This window comes from Panthera onca, chromosome B2, assembly GCF_046562875.1.
Source record: "Panthera onca isolate mPanOnc1 chromosome B2, mPanOnc1 haplotype 2, whole genome shotgun sequence".
NCBI classification, from domain to species: domain Eukaryota; kingdom Metazoa; phylum Chordata; class Mammalia; order Carnivora; family Felidae; genus Panthera; species Panthera onca.
The window spans coordinates 29,149,793-29,170,477 of record NC_138343.1 but is presented as its reverse complement, the minus strand read 5'-3'; the positions used below and the strand labels follow the sequence as shown (position 1 = coordinate 29,170,477).

General features: G+C 47.0%; 2 protein-coding genes across 4 annotated transcripts; one reads left to right on the top strand and one right to left on the bottom strand.

Moving 5' to 3' along the window:
* Positions 1-6,498: 6,498 nt before the first annotated feature.
* On the bottom strand, positions 6,499-12,039 carry PRR3 (proline rich 3). Of its 3 annotated transcripts, XM_060615013.2 has the most exons (5): positions 11,617-12,039; positions 10,817-10,879; positions 8,730-8,912; positions 8,087-8,377; positions 6,499-7,789 (listed from the first exon to the last, which is right to left on the bottom strand). In XM_060615013.2, the coding sequence occupies exons 1-5, from the start codon at positions 11,720-11,722 to the stop codon at positions 7,683-7,685; spliced, it is 750 nt and encodes a 249-aa protein (XP_060470996.1). In that variant the 5' UTR covers positions 11,723-12,039; the 3' UTR covers positions 6,499-7,682. The 3 variants fall into 3 exon arrangements, with proteins under 3 accessions (XP_060470996.1, XP_060470997.1, XP_060470998.1); XM_060615014.2 differs by lacking the exon at positions 8,730-8,912; XM_060615015.2 differs by lacking the exons at positions 8,730-8,912; positions 10,817-10,879.
* Positions 12,040-12,207: 168 nt separating this feature from the next.
* Positions 12,208-19,840, top strand: GNL1 (G protein nucleolar 1). The gene is made up of 12 exons (XM_060614999.2): positions 12,208-12,914; positions 13,331-13,496; positions 13,870-14,006; positions 14,168-14,319; positions 14,426-14,497; positions 15,473-15,680; positions 15,849-15,944; positions 16,344-16,538; positions 18,313-18,491; positions 18,569-18,731; positions 18,978-19,118; positions 19,491-19,840. Exons 1-12 carry the CDS (start codon positions 12,842-12,844, stop codon positions 19,730-19,732), a joined length of 1,824 nt encoding a protein of 607 aa, XP_060470982.1. The 5' UTR covers positions 12,208-12,841; the 3' UTR covers positions 19,733-19,840.
* The last annotated feature ends 845 nt before the right edge of the window (positions 19,841-20,685 follow it).

Below are 20,685 nucleotides of genomic sequence, written 5' to 3'. Positions count from 1 at the left end.
GCGCCACGGTCCGGCCCCTGGGCGGTGCACGTGCGCTCCGCGGCGTCATCTCGTGGGCATGCCAGCGGCGATGGGGCGGGGCCGGCGTCTGCTTGGCCCAGCAAAGTCAATAAAGCATTTATGGCTGTGTGTGAATGCTGCGGCAGTGAGTCCGCGACGCCTCGTGAATAAGTACTGAGCATAGTAATTTCGGATTGGTACGAAGGAGCAGAAGCATCCTTCTTTTTGTTTTTGTTTTTTAAGTGGTTAGGAGCAGAAAGACGTAGTCCATCTACTTGGGAAGAGGACGGGTGTTGAGTGTAGGGTTGTAAACTAGGAATTGTAGCCTAACAGAAATAACGGTGTGATAAAGCTTGGGGGAAGTTTGGGGGGCGGGGGGAAGTCACAGTTTTACTGGGATATAATTGGTGTATGATAAACGCACATACAATAAATTGACAGGCAATAAATTGCACTTTGATCAAGGTTTTTACATATATACACCCATTAAACTGCCACCACAATCAAGATTTGAGTTCTCTTAACCCTACCACTTAATAGGTGTGGGAGCAAGACGCTCCCATAGCTCTTTCAGCTCTCCTTAACCCATTATAATCATGCTCTTGTCCCTACCATTGCTTGAGTCCACTCTTCCCAAGGTCAACTGATAGGGGACCAATTCTCTGTCTTTATCATACTATGCTAGCAGCATTTGACACAGATGATCATTCCCACCTTCCTTTTTTTTCAGGGACACTGCTTTCTGCAGGTTTCCCTTCCATTTCAGAGGCTGCTCCCCTTCTCTCCTTTCCTGGCTTTTTTTCTTTTTTCTTTTTTTAAATGTTTATTTATTTTCAGAGAGACCGTGCATGAGAGCGTGCTCCAGAGGAGCAGAGAGAATCTCAAGCAGGCTCTGCCCTGTCAACGCAGAGCCTGACTCAGGCTCAATCTTGTGAATCGTGAGACCATGACCTGAGCCGAAATCAAAAGTTGGACACCTAACCAACTGGCTGAGCCACCCAGGTGCCCCTCTCATGGTTTCCCTTGAAGTCTAAATGTTTTGGGGCACATTCTTTGACATTTTTCTCTATCTAGACTTATCACCTATGTCTCATGACTTTACTATCCATAACTGATGAATATCCCTAAATGTCTCTTATTTTGACCCCAACTTCTGCTCTAAGCTCCAGGCTCACAAATCTAACTGCTTATTGGATATCCTCTCTGAGATCCCTAATAAATATCTCAAATTAGTATATACTAAACCGAGCTCTTGTTTTTACTCGTCAACTCTGTTTCTCTTCCAGGTTTTCCATCAAGAAATCGCACCACCTTTCATTTGGTTACTTGGGCCCAAACTTGAAAAGTCATTCTCTTTCTCAATTCCCCCTCATCATACTTCATTTCTTTAAAAAATATATTTATTGGGGTGCCGGGTGGCTCAGTTGGTTAAGCCTCCGACTTCGGCTCAGGTCATGATCTCACTGTTCGTGAGTTCAAGCCCTACATCAGGCTCTGTGCTGACAGCTCAGAGCCTGGAGCCTGCCTCGGATTCTGTGTCTCCTGCTCTCTGCCCCTCCCCCACCCACACTCTATCTTTCAGAAATAAACATTAAAAAATTTTAAATATATATTTGTATATATATAGATATATAGATATATAGAGAGAGAGACAGAGAGAGAGAGAGAACGCACACACATGGTATATGCCAGGCTCTCTTTTAGGCTCCTGGGATCAGTGAATGAAATAAAGATCTCTGCTTACATTTCTAGCAGGGGAGATAATGCTAAGGAAAAAAGAAAATACAGGTCAAGGTAAAAAGTATCAGGAGGGCAGGGGTTATAGTACTAGAATGTTCATGAAGGCTCAGTGAGGTGAAATTCAAGCAAATTCTTGAAGAAGGTGAGATTTTTGGCTGTATGGATTTCCAGGAAAGGAGGCTTGCTGGGAGAAGGTATAGCTAGAGCAATGTTCTATAGCAGAAGTATACTTGGCATATATGAGGAGCAAACAGCAAGGAAGCCAGAGTGGCTGGAGCAATGTGAATAAGAAGTTGTTGGAGAGGCAAACAGAGAAGTAAAGCAGTGTCTGGATTGGGAAGGGTCTTGCAGGTCAAGAATTTGGCTTCTTGGAGTGCCTGGGTGGCTCAGTTGGTTAAGTGGCGGACTTCTGCTCGGGTCATGATCTCATGGTCCGTGAATTCGAGCCTCACCCTCACGTTGGGCTCTGTGCTGACAGCTCAGAGCCTGGAGCCTGCTTTGGGTTCTGTGTCTCTGTCTCTCTGCCTCTCCCCTGCTTGCACTTTGTCTCTCTCTCTCTCTCAAAAATAAATACACTTAAAAAAATTAAAAATTTTTTTTTGCTTTTATTCTTGACTAAAATAGAAAGTCATTACAAGGTTTTGAGCAGAGCAGTGACATGACCTGGCCTACATATTAAAAGGATGACTTTGAAGGTCGAGCTGAGAATAAATTGTTCAACAGTTTATTCTCATAAACTGAGGGTCACAGGGAGGGGAGGAATGGCAGAAGCAGGGTGACATGTTAGGGGGTGTTGGTGACTCAGAGCAGGGCAATGGTATTGGAGGTGGAAAAAAGGACTGATTTCTGGATATGTTTGAAAAAGTGCCAGCAGGTTTTGTAATGCGTTGGATTTTGGATGTCAGGTGTGACAATAAATAAATAAATAAATAAATAAATAAATAAATAAAAAAGACTCTAAGGTTTCTGGACTGAGTAAGTAGGAAGGTGGAGTTGCCATCAACTGAGACTTTAAGACATATCCCAAATCTGCCCACCTCTCTCCACCTTTACCCCAGACCAAGCCACCATCTCTTTTCCCTGGACCACCAATGTGGTCCCTAACTGGTGGCCCTGCTGTCATTCTCATTCTCTAGTCTATCTTCACACCTACATTAGTAGTAGTTTTAAAATGTAAATCAGTTGGGGCACCTGCGTGGCTGCAGCTCAGGTCATAATCTCATGGTTCATGAGTTTGAGCCCCATTTTCGGGCTCTGTGCTGACAGCTCAGAGCCTGGAGACTGCTTTGGATTCTGTGTCTCCCTGTCTCTCTGCCCCTCCCCTAGTCTCTCTCCTCTCTCTCTCTCAAAAATAAAACGTTAAAAAAAAATTAAATGTAAATCAGTTGTGGGGCACCTAGGTGGCTGTTGAGTCAGTTGAGCATCTGACTCTTTAAAAAAAAATTTTTTTTTTATTATGTTTCTTTATTTTTGAGAGTCAGAGAAGGACAGAGTGCGAGTGGGGGAGGGGCAGAAAGCGAGGAAAACACAGAATCCGAAGTAAGCTCTAGGCTATGAGCTGTCAGCACAGAACCAGATGTGGGGCTCAAACTCTCAAACCGTGAGATCATGACCTGAGCTGAAGCCAGACTCAACCGACTAAGCCACCCAGATGCCCCAAGCATCTGACTCTTGATTTCACCTCAGATCACGATCTCTGGTTCAAGCCTGGAGCTGCTTGGGATTCTCTCTGCCCCTTCCCTGCTCTCGCGGGACTGACTTGCGCGTGCACGTGCACGCGCGCTCTCTCTCTCTCTCAAAAATAAACTTAAATGTAAATCAGCTGTTCAAACCCTCAGAATAAAATTCAAGTGCTTTGCCAAAGCCTACCAGGTTCTGTATGACTTGGCCCCTGTTGAACTTCCTGATCTCATCTCCCATAGTCTAGCCGTACTGGCCTTCTGTTTTACTTCAAACTCATTCCTGCCTCAGGGCTTTTGTGATGTTCCCAATGCTTGGAATGCACTTCCCTCAAATATTCATATGGTTGCTTTTTTATTCAATTTCAGCCTCTATTCACATCTTATCTCCTCTAAGAGGCCCTATTGTAGTATTGATTTATTCTCTTCCACCTGTCACTCTCCAGCCTCTTCCTTCACTTTTTCTTTAGAGCACTTATTACTTAAGATTATATTACACATGTACTTATTGTCTATCATCCTCAATAGGTTGTAAGCACCATATAGGTAGGAATTTTGTCTTTCTCATTTTTATATCCCCAGCCCCTAAACAATGCCTAGCCCAGAGTAGGCATTAAAATATTTATTGAATGAATGTGAAACTTACATAAGACAGTAAGTATAAAAACTTGACATGGTACCTTGCACAGAGGAAGCAAAGAGAAGACGCTAGACTCTGAGATCTCTCCTCAAACCTCTCTGGCCATCTCTCCTCAATCCCCTTGTCAGGTTCATCCTTGTCCTTATTTGGCCATCAAATGTCAGCCCTCCTCAAGGCTGTCAGGTTATCCTGAGCCCTCACTTCTTCCCATTTGACATTCTCCTCAGGTGATTTCAGCAACAGATTCTTCAGAGTTCTATCCCAACCACCATGTCTTGAGTAGCCCCCAACCATTATTCTCTATATAGTACCCCCAATCACAACCTGTAATTATTCATCTGTTCACTTTTGAGAAAAACAGCCCGACGATGGGATCCTAACAGCTAGGCCATGGAGCTCAGGTTGAACATAACCTCATAGAACACCAATGTCAGACAAGGTTACTGTGACTGTCATAAAGTAAGACAAAATTTAGAATCTTTCTAAACACAAAGATAAGATCATTGTGCAAACCATAAATATTAAACAGCCCCCTCTCAGCTAAAATGAATGTTTTTTTTTGACCAGCCACAGCTTTAGCCATGTTTCATTCCTCCCTCCTTTTAGGTAAGATTAAGAAGTGCAATCATAGAATTGCCCTCACTTCCTGACAGCACCCAATCCACAACAATTTCATTTCCTTGAACCCTCCCTCCAAATCACCTAACACAAACCTTTAATTCTGTCATTCTTAACCCTCTTAGGGAGATGGTTTCTGCAGACGAAATAAATCCAACTGTTTAACCACAGGTGTGTTATGTTCCTCATGGTCTTTGGCTAGAGGGTATTGACACTTTGTCTTATTCTCTGTTGCATCCACAAATTTTAGCAGAGTGGCTGAGGACATTCATCCTGAAAGTCCAATTATTTTGCGTAATATGTAGCTGCCTGAATAAAGAGTACTTTTCCAAGCCTCAGTGGCAGCTAGGTATTGGCCACAAGACTGTTACGGCCAGTGGCACAAAGTTGAAGTTGTGTTAGCTTTAAGGAAATTTCCTCCAACACAGGTGGTATCCTCTGCCCTTCCTGGTCCATACTGAGTCTTGGAGCATGGATAAGCAAGCTAAAGCTTCACTTCCCAAACCATGAATAAAAGAATCTTGACTCAAGGAATTATGGAGCTGAAACCTGGAGGGATGGGTTCTGAATACCTGAGGACCTTGTGGTGGCATGATGCCTTGGACTACCTCTGAAGCTGTGAAACATAAACTTCCAAGACTAATTTTGTTCTGTTACAACTGAACTGAAAAGCTGATAAACTGGGCCATAGCAGGCACTTAATATTTAGGGAATAAATGTTTCTATGCGTATGGTTTAACTGCCACCTATATGCAAAAAACTCAGATATGCAGCATTTATGTCACTAGTTTTAATCTAAATACCAAACCTATATGTGCAAATACCTTTTTTATCTCTCTTCTTGGAAGTCTTAAAAGGAAGCTCACTAACTTCAAAAACAAATTAGCAGCATTATGCCTGTTTTCTTACCTTTTTTTAAAATGGTAGTTATGCAAACCAGAAAAACCTAACATACTAAAAACTAAAACCTAAAATACTTTCATTTTGATCTATTTTCAAATTACTTTTCTTCCATTCCAGTCCCCAAGTCTATACCATCATCACAACTCACCTGGACTACTGAAGTTCCCTTCGAAGGCATTTCCAAGCCTGGCCAGCTGTATATATTGAGTGGATCTTCTTGAAAAACTAATCTAATCCATTATACTCACCTGCCTAAAACTCTTCAAAGGCTTCGGTCTTAAGACCCAAATCTGTGTTCTGCAAGGTTCTGAGTGGTCTAGTTCCTCTTTCTTCTGCCTCATCTCCTACTCTTCCCAACTCTAAGCAAACACCTTTGCTTAGACTTCACTCTCCCACCTCACTTCCTTCAGGGCTTGTGTAAAGGTCACCTTCCCAGTCTCCCTTTATTACATACTCCCTTTTCATCATGTCTTGCTTTTGACAAATGCAACCTTACACATGTTCATGATTTTATGACTAACGGTGTCCCCTATAAATTCATTGGTTTTGTCTCTGTTATTTCTAGTGCTTAGTGTATTGTCAGGCCCACAGTCACTCCACATATATTTGCTGAAAGACTGTTTTGTCATTACCACTCCCATAAACATCAAATCTACAAACATGGGTAAAGTCTTTAAAAATTACTCCACAGATACTTGGCCTTTCTTTTTTCCTATAAAATTTTACCCTTGAACGTAATACAGCCTGGTGTGTACTTGATGCTTATAGGTTAATGGGACCTCACTGGTTCCTTCAGATTGAAAGAAACTCAAGCATTGTCTTCTCTATTACCACTGTATATGAACAAATGAAAGAATAAAGTTGACTCCAACAAGAACAGCCTCATCTGTACCTCCAGAGATGACTGGAACACAGGGATTGAAGAAAATGCTTGTTTCCACTGCATTTATTACTAATATAAAAAAATGTTAAAAAGAAAAAAAATTCATTCTTTCTCCAACGGCTCTCATCCTTCCCTCTTGCCCACACAACTCCTGACCCATTTCCTCAGGGCCAGTTCAAAACTGAGCCTGTTCACTGCCGTTTTCACAGAAAACAACCAGTGCCAGGGATGCAGGGAAGAAGGTTAGACGAGGGCGACAGTACTGTCCAGGTTCCACCCAAAGGTAGGCCGGGTGGAGATTCACAGAATTCAGACGAAAGGGCTGGTGGCCTCACAATGACATAGTCTAACTAAAGTGGGCTGGAGAGGAGACAGGGTTGCCATCAGAAGCTTTAGAGGACATCTCATGGGCTTGTGTCAAACCCAGAAAACCCGACACCAGGATGGGGAGACCAGGGAGGCAGTCTTGCAGAAAGGTTCACAATTCTCCCACGTTGGGAGGTGTGGAAAGTCTAGAGGGCACCGAGTCTCACTTGTTTTGGCAGAAAAACTTACTCTAGTGTTGGGAAGTCACAAAGATGCCACGGACACTGAGAGAGGCTACGTACGAGGGGATGCACAGTTTCACAAAGCACAGTGATCACAGACCAGAGCGGTGGGGATCATGCTACTGACGCAGAAACTACAAAATCCAAAAGCAGGGAGAGTGGCCTTTCAGGAAGTATCTCTGCACCAGTCATCCATACTCAACCCCAGGTCAACCTGGTGAGTTTCACAGAGCAACTGGCAACTTTTGGGGTAAGGGTTGTCACATAAAAAGGATTTAAGCAGCTAGATGGGAATGGTAGGAAATTGCTCCAGAGCTCTCAGGAATCGAGGGCAGTACTGGGGGCTGGGTGGGCAGATGCACAAGAAACAGCACCAAAGAGGTTTCCTGTTCAGCAGTCAGTTGGTGAGGGGGAAGAGGATCCAGGAGGCAGTTGAAGGGAGCAAAGATGGGGTCCCGAAGGCGAGTCTCTGGAGGCTGGATCACACACTGGGCACCAGTGATGAAACACAACTCTGAACCCCAAACAGGAAAGTGACAGATGGGGGTGGGTGTCACTGACTGAGGGTGGTGGGTGGAACAGCCTCACAGTAGCCATCACAGGGCCACAGGGAAATATATGGCCGCTAGGTCACAGAGGGCTCCTTCCAGCCTGGATGGGAAGGCACAGTCTCACAGAGGCGGTCCATTGACGCCTGGGTGGTAGAAGGCACAGAGGTCCTCATATCGACAGTGGCCCTTTTTGGCAAAGTGTCGGCAGACAGGGCGGTTGGATTTGTCTGTGAACAAGTAAAAATTGGGCAGTTTAAAATATAAGAAAGAAAATAAGATATAACAAAAACCAGAAATAGAGAGGGCAGTCAGATTTCCTACTCCCTACCATTTCCAGGTATTTATTTGGTAGTGGTAGTGATAACGGTAGTCATTCTCTGGCAGAAAAACACATTCAGGGCTACTTCTACTTCAAAAGGACAAAGGATAGCCCAAAAGAGAAGAGTCACAGGCATTCTGGGAGTGATGAGTATTGAATGTGTATAGGCATTTAAAAAAAAAAAAAAAAAAAAAAAGGACCTCACCTTCCATAACTTGGGGGCCATCCTTGGGTGGGCAGGCATTTTTGATAAGAGACCAACTTTTGAGCCTTCGAGGATTTCTCTGCTCTTTGTGAAAGCCTCCCCTGGAAGGACCCCCATGGCCTGGTCCAGGAAAAGGAGGTTCAGTATTGGCCCCCCACCAACCACGACCATATGGGCCACATCTGGGGCCTACGCCCCCCCGAATTGGGCCTCTGCCCCGGGGAGGAGGTGGGAGACTCAGCAGTGGTGGAATCATTGGTCCCCTTGAGCCTGGAGGACCTCTGTGAAGAGCTGGAGAGAAAGAGAAAGACAGACACGGAAAGGTGATCAGTGGCCACCTTAATCCTGAGAAAAAAGCCCTGTGTTTTTGTTCTTTTACTTTTTATTGAAGTACAATATACATAGAGAAAAATACGCCAATTTTAAAAGCACAACTCAATTACCATCAAAGTAAACACACCTGTGTTTTTACCACCCAGGTGAAGGGATAGAGCCTTCTTAGCACTCAGAAGTCCTCCCCCCATTTGTGCCCCTCCTCCCCCACTATTCCACCCTCCTCCCCAAAGGGAACCACTATCCTGACTTCTAGCACCATAGGTTAGTTTTTGCCTGTTTTTTGAACTTCGCATAAATGGAATCATACAGTCTGCATTCTTTTCTGTCTGGCTCCTTTCGCTCAACATCGTGTTTGTGAGATTCATCCAAGTTGCCTGTAGCAGGAGTTCGTTCATTTTCATTGCAGTGTAGTATCCCATTGCATGCACACACAACAACTTATTTATCCATTCTACTGATGGTGGACATGTGGGTGGATTCCAGTTTGGGGCTATAACGAAAAATGCTGCTATGAACATTTTTATACATGTCTTTGTTACACATATGTATGCATTTCTGTTGAGGATAAACGTAGTATAGGTATTGTTGGGTCCTAGGGTATATGTATGGTAAAATTTAATGAAGTCAAACTTTCTTTTTCAAAGTGGCTGTACCAATTTACACTCCCACTGGCCATTGTTCCATAGCCTTGACAACACTTAGTAATATAAATTTTTTTCATTTTTGCCATTCTGGGGAGTTTTTGTTTGTTTTTTGTTTTTAAATTGCGGTAGAACACGTAACATAAAATTTGCTTTTTTTTTTTAAAGCAAACTCCATGCCCAACATGGGGCTCGATCTCACAACTCTGAGATCAAGAGTCGCATGCTCTACTGAATGAGCCAGCCAGGCACGTAAAATTTGCCATCTAAATATTTTTAAGTGCATTTTTCAGTAGTGTTCAGTAAATCCTCATTGTTGTGAAACAGATCTTTAACAACTCTCCTTTCCTCCACTCAGCTCCTGGCAACCACCATTATACTTTGCTTCTATGAATCTGACTACTTCTGATACCTCAAATAAGTGGAATCATACAACATTTGTCTTTTTCTGACTGGCTTGTTTCATTTAGCAAGATGGCCTCAAGGTTCATCCATGCTATATAACACACAAGGATTCTCTTCCTTTTTGGGGATGAATAATATTCCATTGTATGAATATACCATATTTTGTATATCCATTTATCTCTCAATAGACACTTCGGTTGCTTCTGGCTCTTGGCTATTGTAAATAATGCTGCAAGAATAGGAGTGTGCAAATATTCCTTCAAGATCCTGCTTTCCACTCTTTTGGATATGTACCCAGAAGTGGGACTGTTGTATCACATGGTAGCTCTATTTCTAATTTTTTTGAGGAAACGCCATAGTGTTTTCTATAGAATTGCATCATTTTACTATCTCAGCAACAGTGCACAAGGGTCTCAACTTCAAAGTGGTGTGTTTTTATCTTGCAGTTATTTGACAACTAATGATACTGAGTTCTTGTTCACATGTTCTTGGTCACTTAGATCTCAGTTTTTGAGAAACAGCTGCTCTGGTCCTTTGCCCACTTTTCTAACAGGTTGTCTAGAAGAGTTCTGTATATATTCTAGATATGAGCTCTTTATTGGTTATACTTATTGCAAATATCTTCTACTCTCTAGCTTCCTATTAATTTCTTAATGGTGTTATTTGGTTGATAAAAGTTTAATGTAGTTCAGTTTATCAATCTTTCCTTTATGGTTAGTGTGTGTGTGCTTCTTGTCTGTTTAAGAACTCGTATCTCCTCTAAGACTATGAAATGTATTTATTTTCTTTACCTTTAACACTCAGATCTACAGTTCACGTGGAATTGATGTTTACACATGAATAGTTCAGATTTCATCCCCCCCCACCCGTGAATATCCAATTGATCCAGCATGATCTACTGCAACATCCACTATCTCAGCTCCATCTTCATCACAAATGAAGTGTCTACATATGTGCAGGCCTGTTACTAGTCTCTTTGTACCGAGATACTGATTTATGACAATACCACATCATAGTAACCATAGTTTTACAGTAATAAGTCCTCCTATTTCAAGACTGTCTTTGCAATCTCTCAGCCTGATCCTTTGCATTTCCATGTAATAACACAGAAGGCTTATTTCCATTATAGGGATTGTAACTGGGAATGCATTGAATCTGTAGATCAATTTGGGAAGAAGTGACATTTTTACATCATTGAACTTTCCAATCTGTGAATATACAACATTTTTCCATTAATTTACGTAAAGAATCCCTGATGTTTTGGTTTTGAGTCCTTCCTGGGTTGTAGTCCCTCCCTTGCTCCCTTCTCCAGGATCTAATCAAAGGATCAGAGCCCCCTTGTCCTCACCTGACTTGGGGTCACCAGGCTTTCCATTGGCCATGGGGGGAGGGCCCAGAAGGCTGGGTGGTCCTAAGAGTAGACACGAAAATATAGTCACCAGAATGGACTAAAGTACTAATGATCCTGTTATGGTTTTCTGCTACTCATCTTTTAATCCAATCAGTACAGCCAGATATATTCTCAGCAGTGTTACAAGCTGTTAGCCCATCTATCTGCCCTTTCCTCTGCAAAGCGTTCTCAGAGTTTGCAAAAAAAAAAAAAAAAAAAAGTAGAGACTCAGTCAAAATGAGCACACAATGCGGAAAGGATACTTACGGCTTTCTCTTTCCCTCACATAGTTGCTATCCAAAACATCCCAGGTGATTCGAGAGGTAATCCAATTCCTCTCCCTAACTATTGGCCAATCAGAGCGATCCCTTCACACCTCCCGCCCCAGAATAGTTTAGAGAAGGCAGCATTTCCACTTTCTCTGTGCAAGTCTGGTCACAAGTTGTTATTCTAGACATCGCAATCTGCAACCTCTCCAGGCCCCCCCCCCCCCCCCGCTTGCCTTCTGCGGCTGCGCACACGAGCTCTTTATCCTTTTCTCCCTTGTCTTCTTCAGAAAGGTTAGGGGCCGGATGGAAGTTGAGGAGTCAAGGAAGAGAACTCGCTCAGGACTCCACATCGGACAGCCTCCTATCCCCGCCCCAGCGCTTGCGCCCTTCCTCCTTCCGTTAGAGCCCCCTCCCCCGCGCCTTTTCAGACCCCATCCCCTTGCCTTGACCAGCTGACAGGCATGTGCACACCCCTCCCGGGCTCCTCACCTATGGGACTCCCATCCTCCTCGTCTCCAGTCTCTTCCCGCTCTGGCAGCGGGGGCTGCTGCAGTGGCGGCTGCTGCTGCTGACTCTGCTTCTTTCGTTTCGGCATCGTGGTTGCGGCAATGGCTGCAGCGGGATTTGGAGGGTAGTGAGGAAGGGGCACGCTGGGATTCTGTTTCCGCTTCCGTTGGGTGGACTGAGAAGCTGAGGCTCCTGCCCCTTCATTTCCGGAAGGCTCCGGGGAGCCTTTGTGGGGCTCGGTCTCTGCCAGACGATAATGGAGGCCCAAGCCTTCTTTTTGTTGCGTTCCTATAAATGCTTAAAAGAAAATTCCTCTCTTCTCTCCTCGCTGAAAAGACCCCACAACCGGCTCCTCACAATGTGCCATAGAGTCGATAGGCTGTCGGGCCAGAAGGCCTGAGACCGCTGTCGCACCTTTAAGTCGCCACATCCGGTCCCGGGTTACCATGGTAACAGCTGAAGGCACAACTTCGTGCCCTCTGACCTCTCTTCAAAAGTCCTTGTCCCGCCTGGGTTTCCATCCTCGCCCGCGCTTGCCCGTATGATCTGTGCCCTTATCATCGTCCCACAAAGAGTTTTGGTCCCACGAAGGTGGCGTGCCCAGGACTCTTTAGACTGCCACCCGTCCCTCAAGACGTCTGACCCTGTCCCCAGTGTAGCTCAGCAACTTGACTTCATTGCCAAGACACGCAGTCCGGTCTTTCCACAAAGGTCAAGCCCGGGGGTTGCTAAAATATCTTAAGCGCATCCACGCCTCTCTCTCCCCCAGGTGGTAGGACCCGCCCTCTGCTCCACCCGCCCCTCCAGGTGAGTGGTAGCTTCCCCCAGCGCGCAAGGTAGTGATGACACGCGTCCCCCCTCTTCCGAACGCGAGTTGGTAGCGTCCGTGACGAAGTTAGCTTGATCCTCCCACGCACGCCTCCTTCCTCGCCGCAGCTGCGCCCTGTCCATGCCACTGAGTCTCACGTGCGGGTAGCCCACCCCGCATCTTCCTCTCGCCTCGCTGCCAGAGGAAAGTGGCTGTATTTCCCTTCGTCCGCCTTCCACCCAGGCCACTGGGGCGAATCGGCCAGGCCCGCTCGCTGACGTCACCTCATAGCCCCGCCCCCTCAAGGGTCCCAGGCCCTTGCGGCGGGGGTTGCCCGGGGGGAGTCCGTTGAGGCGGCCGGAGCTCGGCGGAGGTTGGGCCAGGTGACTGGTCCAGGCCATGCCGAGAAAGAAGCCCTTCAGCGTGAAGCAAAAGAAGAAGCAGTTGCAGGACAAGCGGGAGCGGAAGCGAGGTCAGTGCAGGAGCGAGGGGAGGGGGCGGGGCTCGGGCTCCCGCACCTCTGGAAGGAGGGGTGTGACGGCCGCACCTCTGCGGGGCGTGGGAGTGGGCGGTGGCCGCGCGCGGACGCTCGCGGGCCACCGCAGAGGGGATTCTCCTTACCCCAGGCTCCTTGGAAGGGGTGGGAAAGGATGGATAGTTGGGGGAGGGGAACCCCTCCAGCTCTAACCGGGCGCCATCCCCGCAGGTCTCTGGTGGAGGAATGACTCCCCCCACGCACATCCGGTAGGGTGTTGAGCGGGATGGCTGGGAGCCCCCGGCCTCAAAAGAAGTGGGGTCTTGTGAGGAGAAGCCAGGCTGACCGAGGAGGGGGGGGTCTTACAGCCCCTTAGAACCCGCCAGCTCGGCGTCACCAACTCCTCCCCGCAGGGCTCCAAGATGGGCTGCGATCCAGTTCCAACAGCCGCAGCGGGAGCCGGGAGCGGCGGGAGGAGCAAACCGACACCTCAGACGGGGAGTCTGTGACCCATCATATCCGCAGGCTCAACCAGCAGCCTTCCCAGGGGCTGGGTCCTCGAGGCTATGACCCAAATCGGTGAGAGTAGGCGGGGGAGGGGGGTGTACTGGTCCGGGCTTCCCCGCCTACCCGGATGTGAGAGTATTGGGGGAAACTCGGCTATTGCTGGTGGAGGAGATGGGGCTGGGATGCCACCGTTCTCCGCAGGCAGCTGGGCTCACCGGAGCAGGCCACAGTTCTCTCTTCCGGAGGGGCTGGAGAGAGTTCTTGGTTTTTAGAAGGGCGAGGCTTAGGGGAAGGTCGAATACTGTGGGAAAGAGAGACTTGAGGGAGGGCTTACTGAAAGGAGACTTGAACAACTCTGAAGAGAAAGCTCTACGAAGTTGTCTGCCCAAGAGGGGAGTTTGTGGTCACAGGATTGCAAGAGATGGCGCGGTCCCTGTCCCATTAGATACCGGCTGCATTTTGAGCGAGACAGCCGGGAGGAGGTGGAAAGGAGAAAGAAAGCAGCCCGGGAGCAAGTGCTACAGCCGGTCAGTGCTGAGCTGCTGGAGCTGGACATCCGAGAGGTCTATCAGCCTGGCTCAGGTGAGAGCTCAACACACGGATGTTTGGGAGAGGCAGTGAGTGGGCTCGGGGAAGGAGCTTGGAAGAGGAAGACCTGACTGCCGGGAAGGAGAGGTCTGCGATGTACTCTTGAGCCCTGAAACTATTCTTAGACTTACTTGGACTTTTTCTTGATTTCCCAGTCCTGGACTTTCCCCGACGTCCTCCTTGGAGCTATGAGATGTCCAAGGAGCAGCTAATGAGCCAGGAGGAACGTAGCTTCCAGGAGTATCTTGCAAAGATTCATGGGGCTTACACCTCTGAGAAACTCAGCTACTTTGAGCATAATCTGGAGGTGAGAATGCAGTGGGGACAGGAGTGACCTTTCATCAAATTGGTCTGGGGTCAGGTAGGAGAGGGACTCCAGGCTTAGGTACTCTTCACTGATGTTGTCTTTTTAGACATGGAGGCAGCTGTGGCGCGTGTTGGAGATGTCTGACATTGTCCTGCTTATCACTGATATCCGACATCCAGTGAGTACTGGGAATGAGGGTGGCAAGGGGGAGGGGGAAGGAAGATTCTTGTAGGGTAAAGCACAGAGGCAGAAATTGGGAGCTGGAGAAGTATCTTTCATTTCTAGTCTTCTCTATCAGTATGACTGATGTCTGCAGTCAGGAACTCAGTCTTTTATTCATCAGTATCACAGCTTGCCACTTCTGCTCTGGTTAATTGATCCTTTTTTTTACTTCCCTTTGATGAAAAACTACATAATTTGTTTCCCATCCCACCAGAGCTAGACCCATAGAAAGTTCTAGTGTGGAGCTCCAAGGGATTCTGTGAAGGCAGCTAGGGCTTCCCCTGCTCCATCATGTTAGTCACTACAGAATTCAGCCTCACCTGGAATAGTGGTTAAGACAGTGGTTAAGGCTCTAGTCTCTGCTGCTAGATGACCCTTGTGTTAATCTGGCTTTACCACTTCACTGTTGTCCTCTAGTGAGAGAAAGGGAGGTCTGTGGGAACATTTAGGTTGGAAGTCCTTAACAACATATATACACGCATTGGTACACATATGTGTGCACTCACATGCACTCACACAGCCACACATGCTTGCCACAAACATGCACACGCGTATGTGTGTGCATACGCATGTGTATAAACATAAGTGCGTGCACATAAAAATAGGTGCGAAGTTTGATCCCAACCCCCACCCCTATTCCTGACCCCAGCCTTTATCCCAGTGTGCTAGGTATCACTATTTCCTTGTCTTGTGTTTGGCTCATTTCCATTCCTAATTAGGGCCTGTAAGAAGTTCCCCAGACACAAATGCACAGGTATTGCTTACCATTACTTTATTTTCCTAGTTTAGTTTGGCTGATTTACCCTTTTACCCCAGAATCTGCTACCACTAGAGTCTTGTCTCTGAGCTGTGCCTGGTGAGTGGGGAGCTAGAGGCAGAGAACTCTGGGTTGATCTCTCATTGCTCCCTCCTCTCACCAACCCTGTCCCAGGTTGTGAATTTCCCACCAGCACTTTACGAGTACGTGACTGGAGAACTTGGGTTGGCCTTGGTCTTGGTCCTGAACAAGGTGGATCTAGCCCCACCGGCTCTCGTCGTTGCCTGGAAGCATTATTTTCACCAGCACTATCCCCAGCTCCACATAGTCCTTTTTACCTCTTTCCCTCGGGACCCACGGACCCCACAGGACCCTAGTAGCGGTGAGTGGGCAGTGAGGAAGGCAGTATGGGAGAGGTGGGTGGTAGGGGACAACAGGGAGAACAGAGAGGCTTGTTGACAAAGGAGTCCCTGATATTGGTCTTAAGGGTGGTGGGTGAGATGGGGTGCATAAGCCCATGTGCTAACACTTTTGTGCCCTCTGATCTCAGTTTTGAAGAAGAGTCGGAGACGGGGGAGAGGATGGACTCGGGCACTGGGGCCGGAGCAGTTACTGAGAGCCTGTGAAGCCATCACTGCGGGGAAAGGTATATACTTCTTAAGAGGGGAGCTGTGGGACGATATGTGGAAAGCCCAAGGCTTGAAGTCATTTTGCTTACCTTCCTTAAAGTCAACCCCTTCTTTATGGATGTAGGCAAGAAGCCAGAGGGAGGGGTAGAAGAGGGAGCAGACTGACTTGGTGGCAACAGAGGCAGCAGGTAGACAGGAGCCCCAGTGGTCTGTTGCTTTCAGTCTTCCCAGTATTTTTCTGAAACAAAAACATTCATATGATTTCTGTGTGGGGTCAAGTGAAGGCTGGGGAGAATGTATTGTGCAGGTTGGCACTCTCGGGGCGCCAGTTACATCAGCTGTGCAGTGTATAGTCTGTGCAGTCATTTATGGTGGCCCTAGGGAGAACCTTCATCATATTCTGCTTCTTGGAACAGTGGACTTAAACAGCTGGCGGGAGAAGATTGCCCGAGATGTGGCTGGGGCCACCTGGGGAAATGGCTCTGGGGAGGAGGAGGAAGAAGAGGATGGACCTGCAGTCCTTGTGGAGCAGCAGACTGACTCAGCAATGGAGCCAACCAGCCCAACCCGGGAGCGCTACAAAGACGGAGTGGTGACCATTGGCTGTGTGGGTAAGGAAGCAATGGCCCATGCATGGCAGCCTCCTATGAGGTACAGAGTTTCACTCTTTGGAAAAGGAGGGTGTCGGCAATAGTGGAAGTATCCTGGCACCCCTGAGTTAAATTCCCCCTTTCCTTAGCTCTTATTAATTTTGAGGAAGTTATTTACCCATTCTGAGTCTTAGTTACTTTGATTTTTAGAATGGGGATGCTGATACCCAATTAGAATGGATGTCAGGAATGAAGGGAATGGCATACAGAGAGCCTAATGATGCCTGACAGATAGTGATAATGGTAATAATCACGATTGTTGAAATTTAATATTTATGTGGTACTTACTATGTACCAGGCGTTATTCTGAAAGACATAGATTTTAACTGTTTACATGGTAGTAATCAATAGTAGAGCAATCATTAAATCAGAGCAGGAGCTTTGTTAGCATTAGTATCTTTCTGAGCCTTATCCCATTAAGTTTGTTGTCAAGGAGCATCTTCCCTGAATTAATAGCCTTGTCTCTGCTCTTTTTGGGGAGGAAAGGAATGTATGATTAAGGCCCAGAGACCCTTTCCTTTGCTGTGGGACAGGCAGTCCTGAGGTTTCATTTACCTCTAGTTCTTAGCAAATATTTACTGAGTGCCGGGTGCTGTTCCAGGGACGGGTTATGCTGTTGTGAAAATGGCAGAGAAGTCCTTACCCTCACAGAGCTTATTTCCTTGAAAGTAAATTGATTCATGATTTGAAATCATATTATTTAGGGGCATTGAAAGGTAGAGAGTGATCCAGTGAGGAGGGTTCTCATGCAAAACTCCCTCTGAGAAGAGCCCAGGATGTTCAGAGGAAGTAGCTATTTGGAGATAATGGGAAAAGGGCCTTCCTGACCAAGGGGTCAGTAAATGAGAGGGTCTTCATGTGGGAATGAGCTTGGTGATTTTTGGATAAGCCTGAGTGTCAGGGCATTGGGGGATGGGAGCCATGGGGTTGAGTAAGATGGAGGAGAGGGGCAGGACCGGGGAGTTCAAGGTGAACTCAAGTGTGAAAGCTACTGGCTATAGAGCTGGGGCCTGGGATCTCAGTTGGGTAAGAAGAGAAGTAAGGACATGAGTTCAGTATTGAATAGTGGTTCTGTACTAGGGTCAGAGTTAAAGATGTGTTGGAACTGAGGAAACAGAGTAAGTGAGCTGAATTGATAGGATGTCAGGGCAGAGAGAGTGGTGCCTGTGGTTGAGATTTTGAAGGTGTGAAGTGACAAGGTCCAGAGTACAACCTTGACAGTGGGTAGTTGAGGAAATGATCTTTGGAAAATAGATGCAGGCACCGAGAGGTCAGAGTGCTAAACAGAACACCTGTGCAAATACCAAAGTCACCCAGAATGATGGAGGTGGTCCTGAAGAGAGCAGCAGTGAGCCCCCAAGGATTTATAGTCTTCTTCTTGGACAAGTTGTAATGATTATGAGATACATGTTTCACTTGTGTTGGGCATTTGGTCTGCTGCACGCACTGAACCACACAGTTCTATTTGTTTCTGTTTTATTTAATCCTGACTACTCACTTGTAAAATGAGGAAAGAGGCTCAGAAAGTGAAGCAAATTGCCTTGAGGTTACAAAGCTGATAAGTGGAGAGGCCAGGATTCAACCCTGCCAGCCCAGAGCCTGATTTGTTTGAAACTTTTAAGGTTATACTGCTTCCTTGATTTCTGAGCTTTACTTCCCTTTTTCTCTATAGCTGTTGTCTTACCTGTCACAGAGTAGGGCTCTGTCCAGTGTTAATTTTCCTTGCCTTCTTTAGGTTTCCCAAATGTGGGAAAGTCCTCGCTGATCAACGGGCTGGTGGGGCAGAAGGTCGTGAGTGTCTCCAGAACCCCCGGCCATACCCGATACTTTCAGACCTACTTTCTCACCCCTTCTGTGAAGCTCTGTGACTGCCCTGGCCTCATATTCCCCTCCCTTCTGCCCAGGCAGTTGCAGGTATGAGGTATGATGGGGCAGGGAGGGAGAGAAAGCAGAAGGCCAGGAACGGGCTGAGCATTCTTGTTTCCCCTCAGGTTTTGGCGGGGATCTACCCCATTGCCCAAATTCAGGAGCCATACACCGCAGTGGGCTATCTGGCCTCTCGAATCCCTGTGCAGGTCCTGCTTCACTTGCGCCACCCAGAGGCCAAGGATCCCTCAGCAGAACATCCCTGGTGTGCCTGGGACATCTGTGAAGGTGGGCTCCATGTTCCTGGCTTCTCCCCTTGCCCTTTACCCTGCTCTATCTCCTCTCCTCTTCTCAGAGGTTCTGCTCTTGGTAAAATATCTGGCTACTCATGCTTGGATTTCTGTCGTGGAGCCAGCAAGATCTGTGGCCTGGGATGTTCCAGAGAAAAGTGGAAGGACTACGTTATGGGAATAGGGTGATGGTGACTGGGTCCGGTTAACGGCTTCCCTCCCCATTATTCTTTTCTCTCTTCAGCCTGGGCAGAGAAACGTGGTTATAAGACAGCCAAGGCAGCCCGGAATGATGTGTACAGAGCAGCCAATAGCCTCCTGCGGCTGGCACTGGATGGCCGCCTCAGCCTGTGTTTTCATCCGCCAGGCTACAGTGAACAGAAAGGTCAGACAGCCAGTGTTCCTGTGCTATGATGTAGGCAAAAGGCTTTGTGGCCCAGGGTCAGATCTGGATTCTACACTGTCAGCCAGCTCTGTGTTACTAAACATCTTTGAGACAGTTTCCTGGTCTGCAAAACCAGGGTGATAGTTGCCTCCTGGTAAGGTGGTGGTAGAAAGTAGAGTTAATGTATGCAGAGCTATTGTTCGGTGCCCAGCCCATGGGAGTTTGAATGAATGAATGAATTAATTAATGAATGAATGCCAGCAGCTACAGAACTGATTGTTACTCTTAGTTTTTGCTTCTTCCCCATCTTTCTCTGGCTTTAGTTCCTTGCTTAAAACTCTCCTCCATTCTTTTCTTGTTTTGGTTCCCCAGGCACCTGGGAGTCCCATCCGGAGACCACAGAGCTGGTGGTTTTGCAGGGCAGGGTGGGGCCAGCAGGTGACGAGGAGGAGGAGGAAGAAGAAGAGCTGAGCAGCTCCTGTGAGGAGGAGGGAGAGGAGGACCGGGATGCGGATGAGGAGGGGGAAGGGGATGAGGACACCCCGACTTCAGCTCCAGGGTCCAGCTTGGCTGCCCGAAACCCTTATGCCCTTCTGGGCGAGGACGAGTGCTGAGTCCTTGCCCTGTGCCATCTGCTCCACCCAGTATCTCTGCTTTTGGACTGACCTGAGGGTACCTCCCCTCTGCCATCCCAATTGTGAATAAAGATTGTCTGCTTTGTAGCCCCTTCCCCAGATGGGCTGAGGTGAGAGCGGCTGTTTTAGGCCGACAGTTGTGGGAGACTTCTCTCTTCTCCCTTCTTTTCTCATGCATTCTTTTTGGGAAGGAAGAGCTCTCTTAAGGGTTACTTCACTGGGTTCTAAGGCTCTGAAATCCACTGTCTCTGCTCACTTTCCCATTCTGCACTTTATGGATCCTGTTATCAACATGGGGCGGGGAAGTCACTTCAGGCTTTGAGGCCTGGTCTAAATCCAACCCTCTTTTTGAGTTCATGCCATTCCTTCCTTCTCAGATTTGAGCAGCAGCCTTGTGTGTTCCTTGCTGCTAGACCTGGGTTATACTAGGATCTTTTTGGAGAAGAAGTGGTAAGAGGTGTGACAAGCTGATGTCTCCATGTGAGATTTTTACAGGATTTATTGAAGTTCAACAATTACTTTTTGAGGGTCAACTGTTTGTCTGGATCTGTGCTAAGTACTGAGCATATAAAGATGCACGAACAGGACCTGACCTAAATGTGCAGCTTTGCCGTGATTAAGATCCCATTTTCAGATACCCAAGTTTTTGGATTAAGAAGGGTATGTGATGTTCTCCAAATCTTTGGGGCTCATACACTATAATTCTAGGACTTCCTGTTGATAGAATTTTTAGTTAAGACAATGTTTGTGAAAATGGTGATTAAATGTGTAGAAGTAGCATCTTAATTACTGGCAAACAACTAGTGTGCACACTTACGATTTGAGCAGACCAGCCTCTTAAGTACAGTGTTAAGCTTTATTATTTAAAGGTCTACATGCATGGAAGGTCTGTGAGATTCATAAGGGAGGGCACAGAATCAGCCTTCTGAATC

What these genes read in the sequence shown, in the direction of transcription:
- GNL1 (XM_060614999.2), top strand. Translation starts at nt 12,842, where the DNA reads ATGCCGAGAAAGAAGCCCTTCAGCGTGAAGCAAAAGAAGAAGCAGTTG. An exon ending in GGTCTATCAGCCTGGCTCAG is followed by an intron (nt 14,007 to 14,167) that starts GTGAGAGCTCAA and finishes TTGATTTCCCAG; the next exon opens with TCCTGGACTTTCCCCGACGT. An exon ending in ACTTTGAGCATAATCTGGAG is followed by an intron (nt 14,320 to 14,425) that starts GTGAGAATGCAG and finishes TTGTCTTTTTAG; the next exon opens with ACATGGAGGCAGCTGTGGCG.
- PRR3 (XM_060615013.2), bottom strand. Translation starts at nt 11,722, where the DNA reads ATGCCGAAACGAAAGAAGCAGAGTCAGCAGCAGCAGCCGCCACTGCAG. An exon ending in GCCTGGTGACCCCAAGTCAG is followed by an intron (nt 8,913 to 10,816) that starts GTGAGGACAAGG and finishes TTTTCGTTATAG; the next exon opens with CCCCAAACTGGAATCCACCC. An exon ending in GACAGAAAAGAATGCAGACT is followed by an intron (nt 8,378 to 8,729) that starts GTATGATTCCAT and finishes CTTTCTCTCCAG; the next exon opens with CTCTTCACAGAGGTCCTCCA.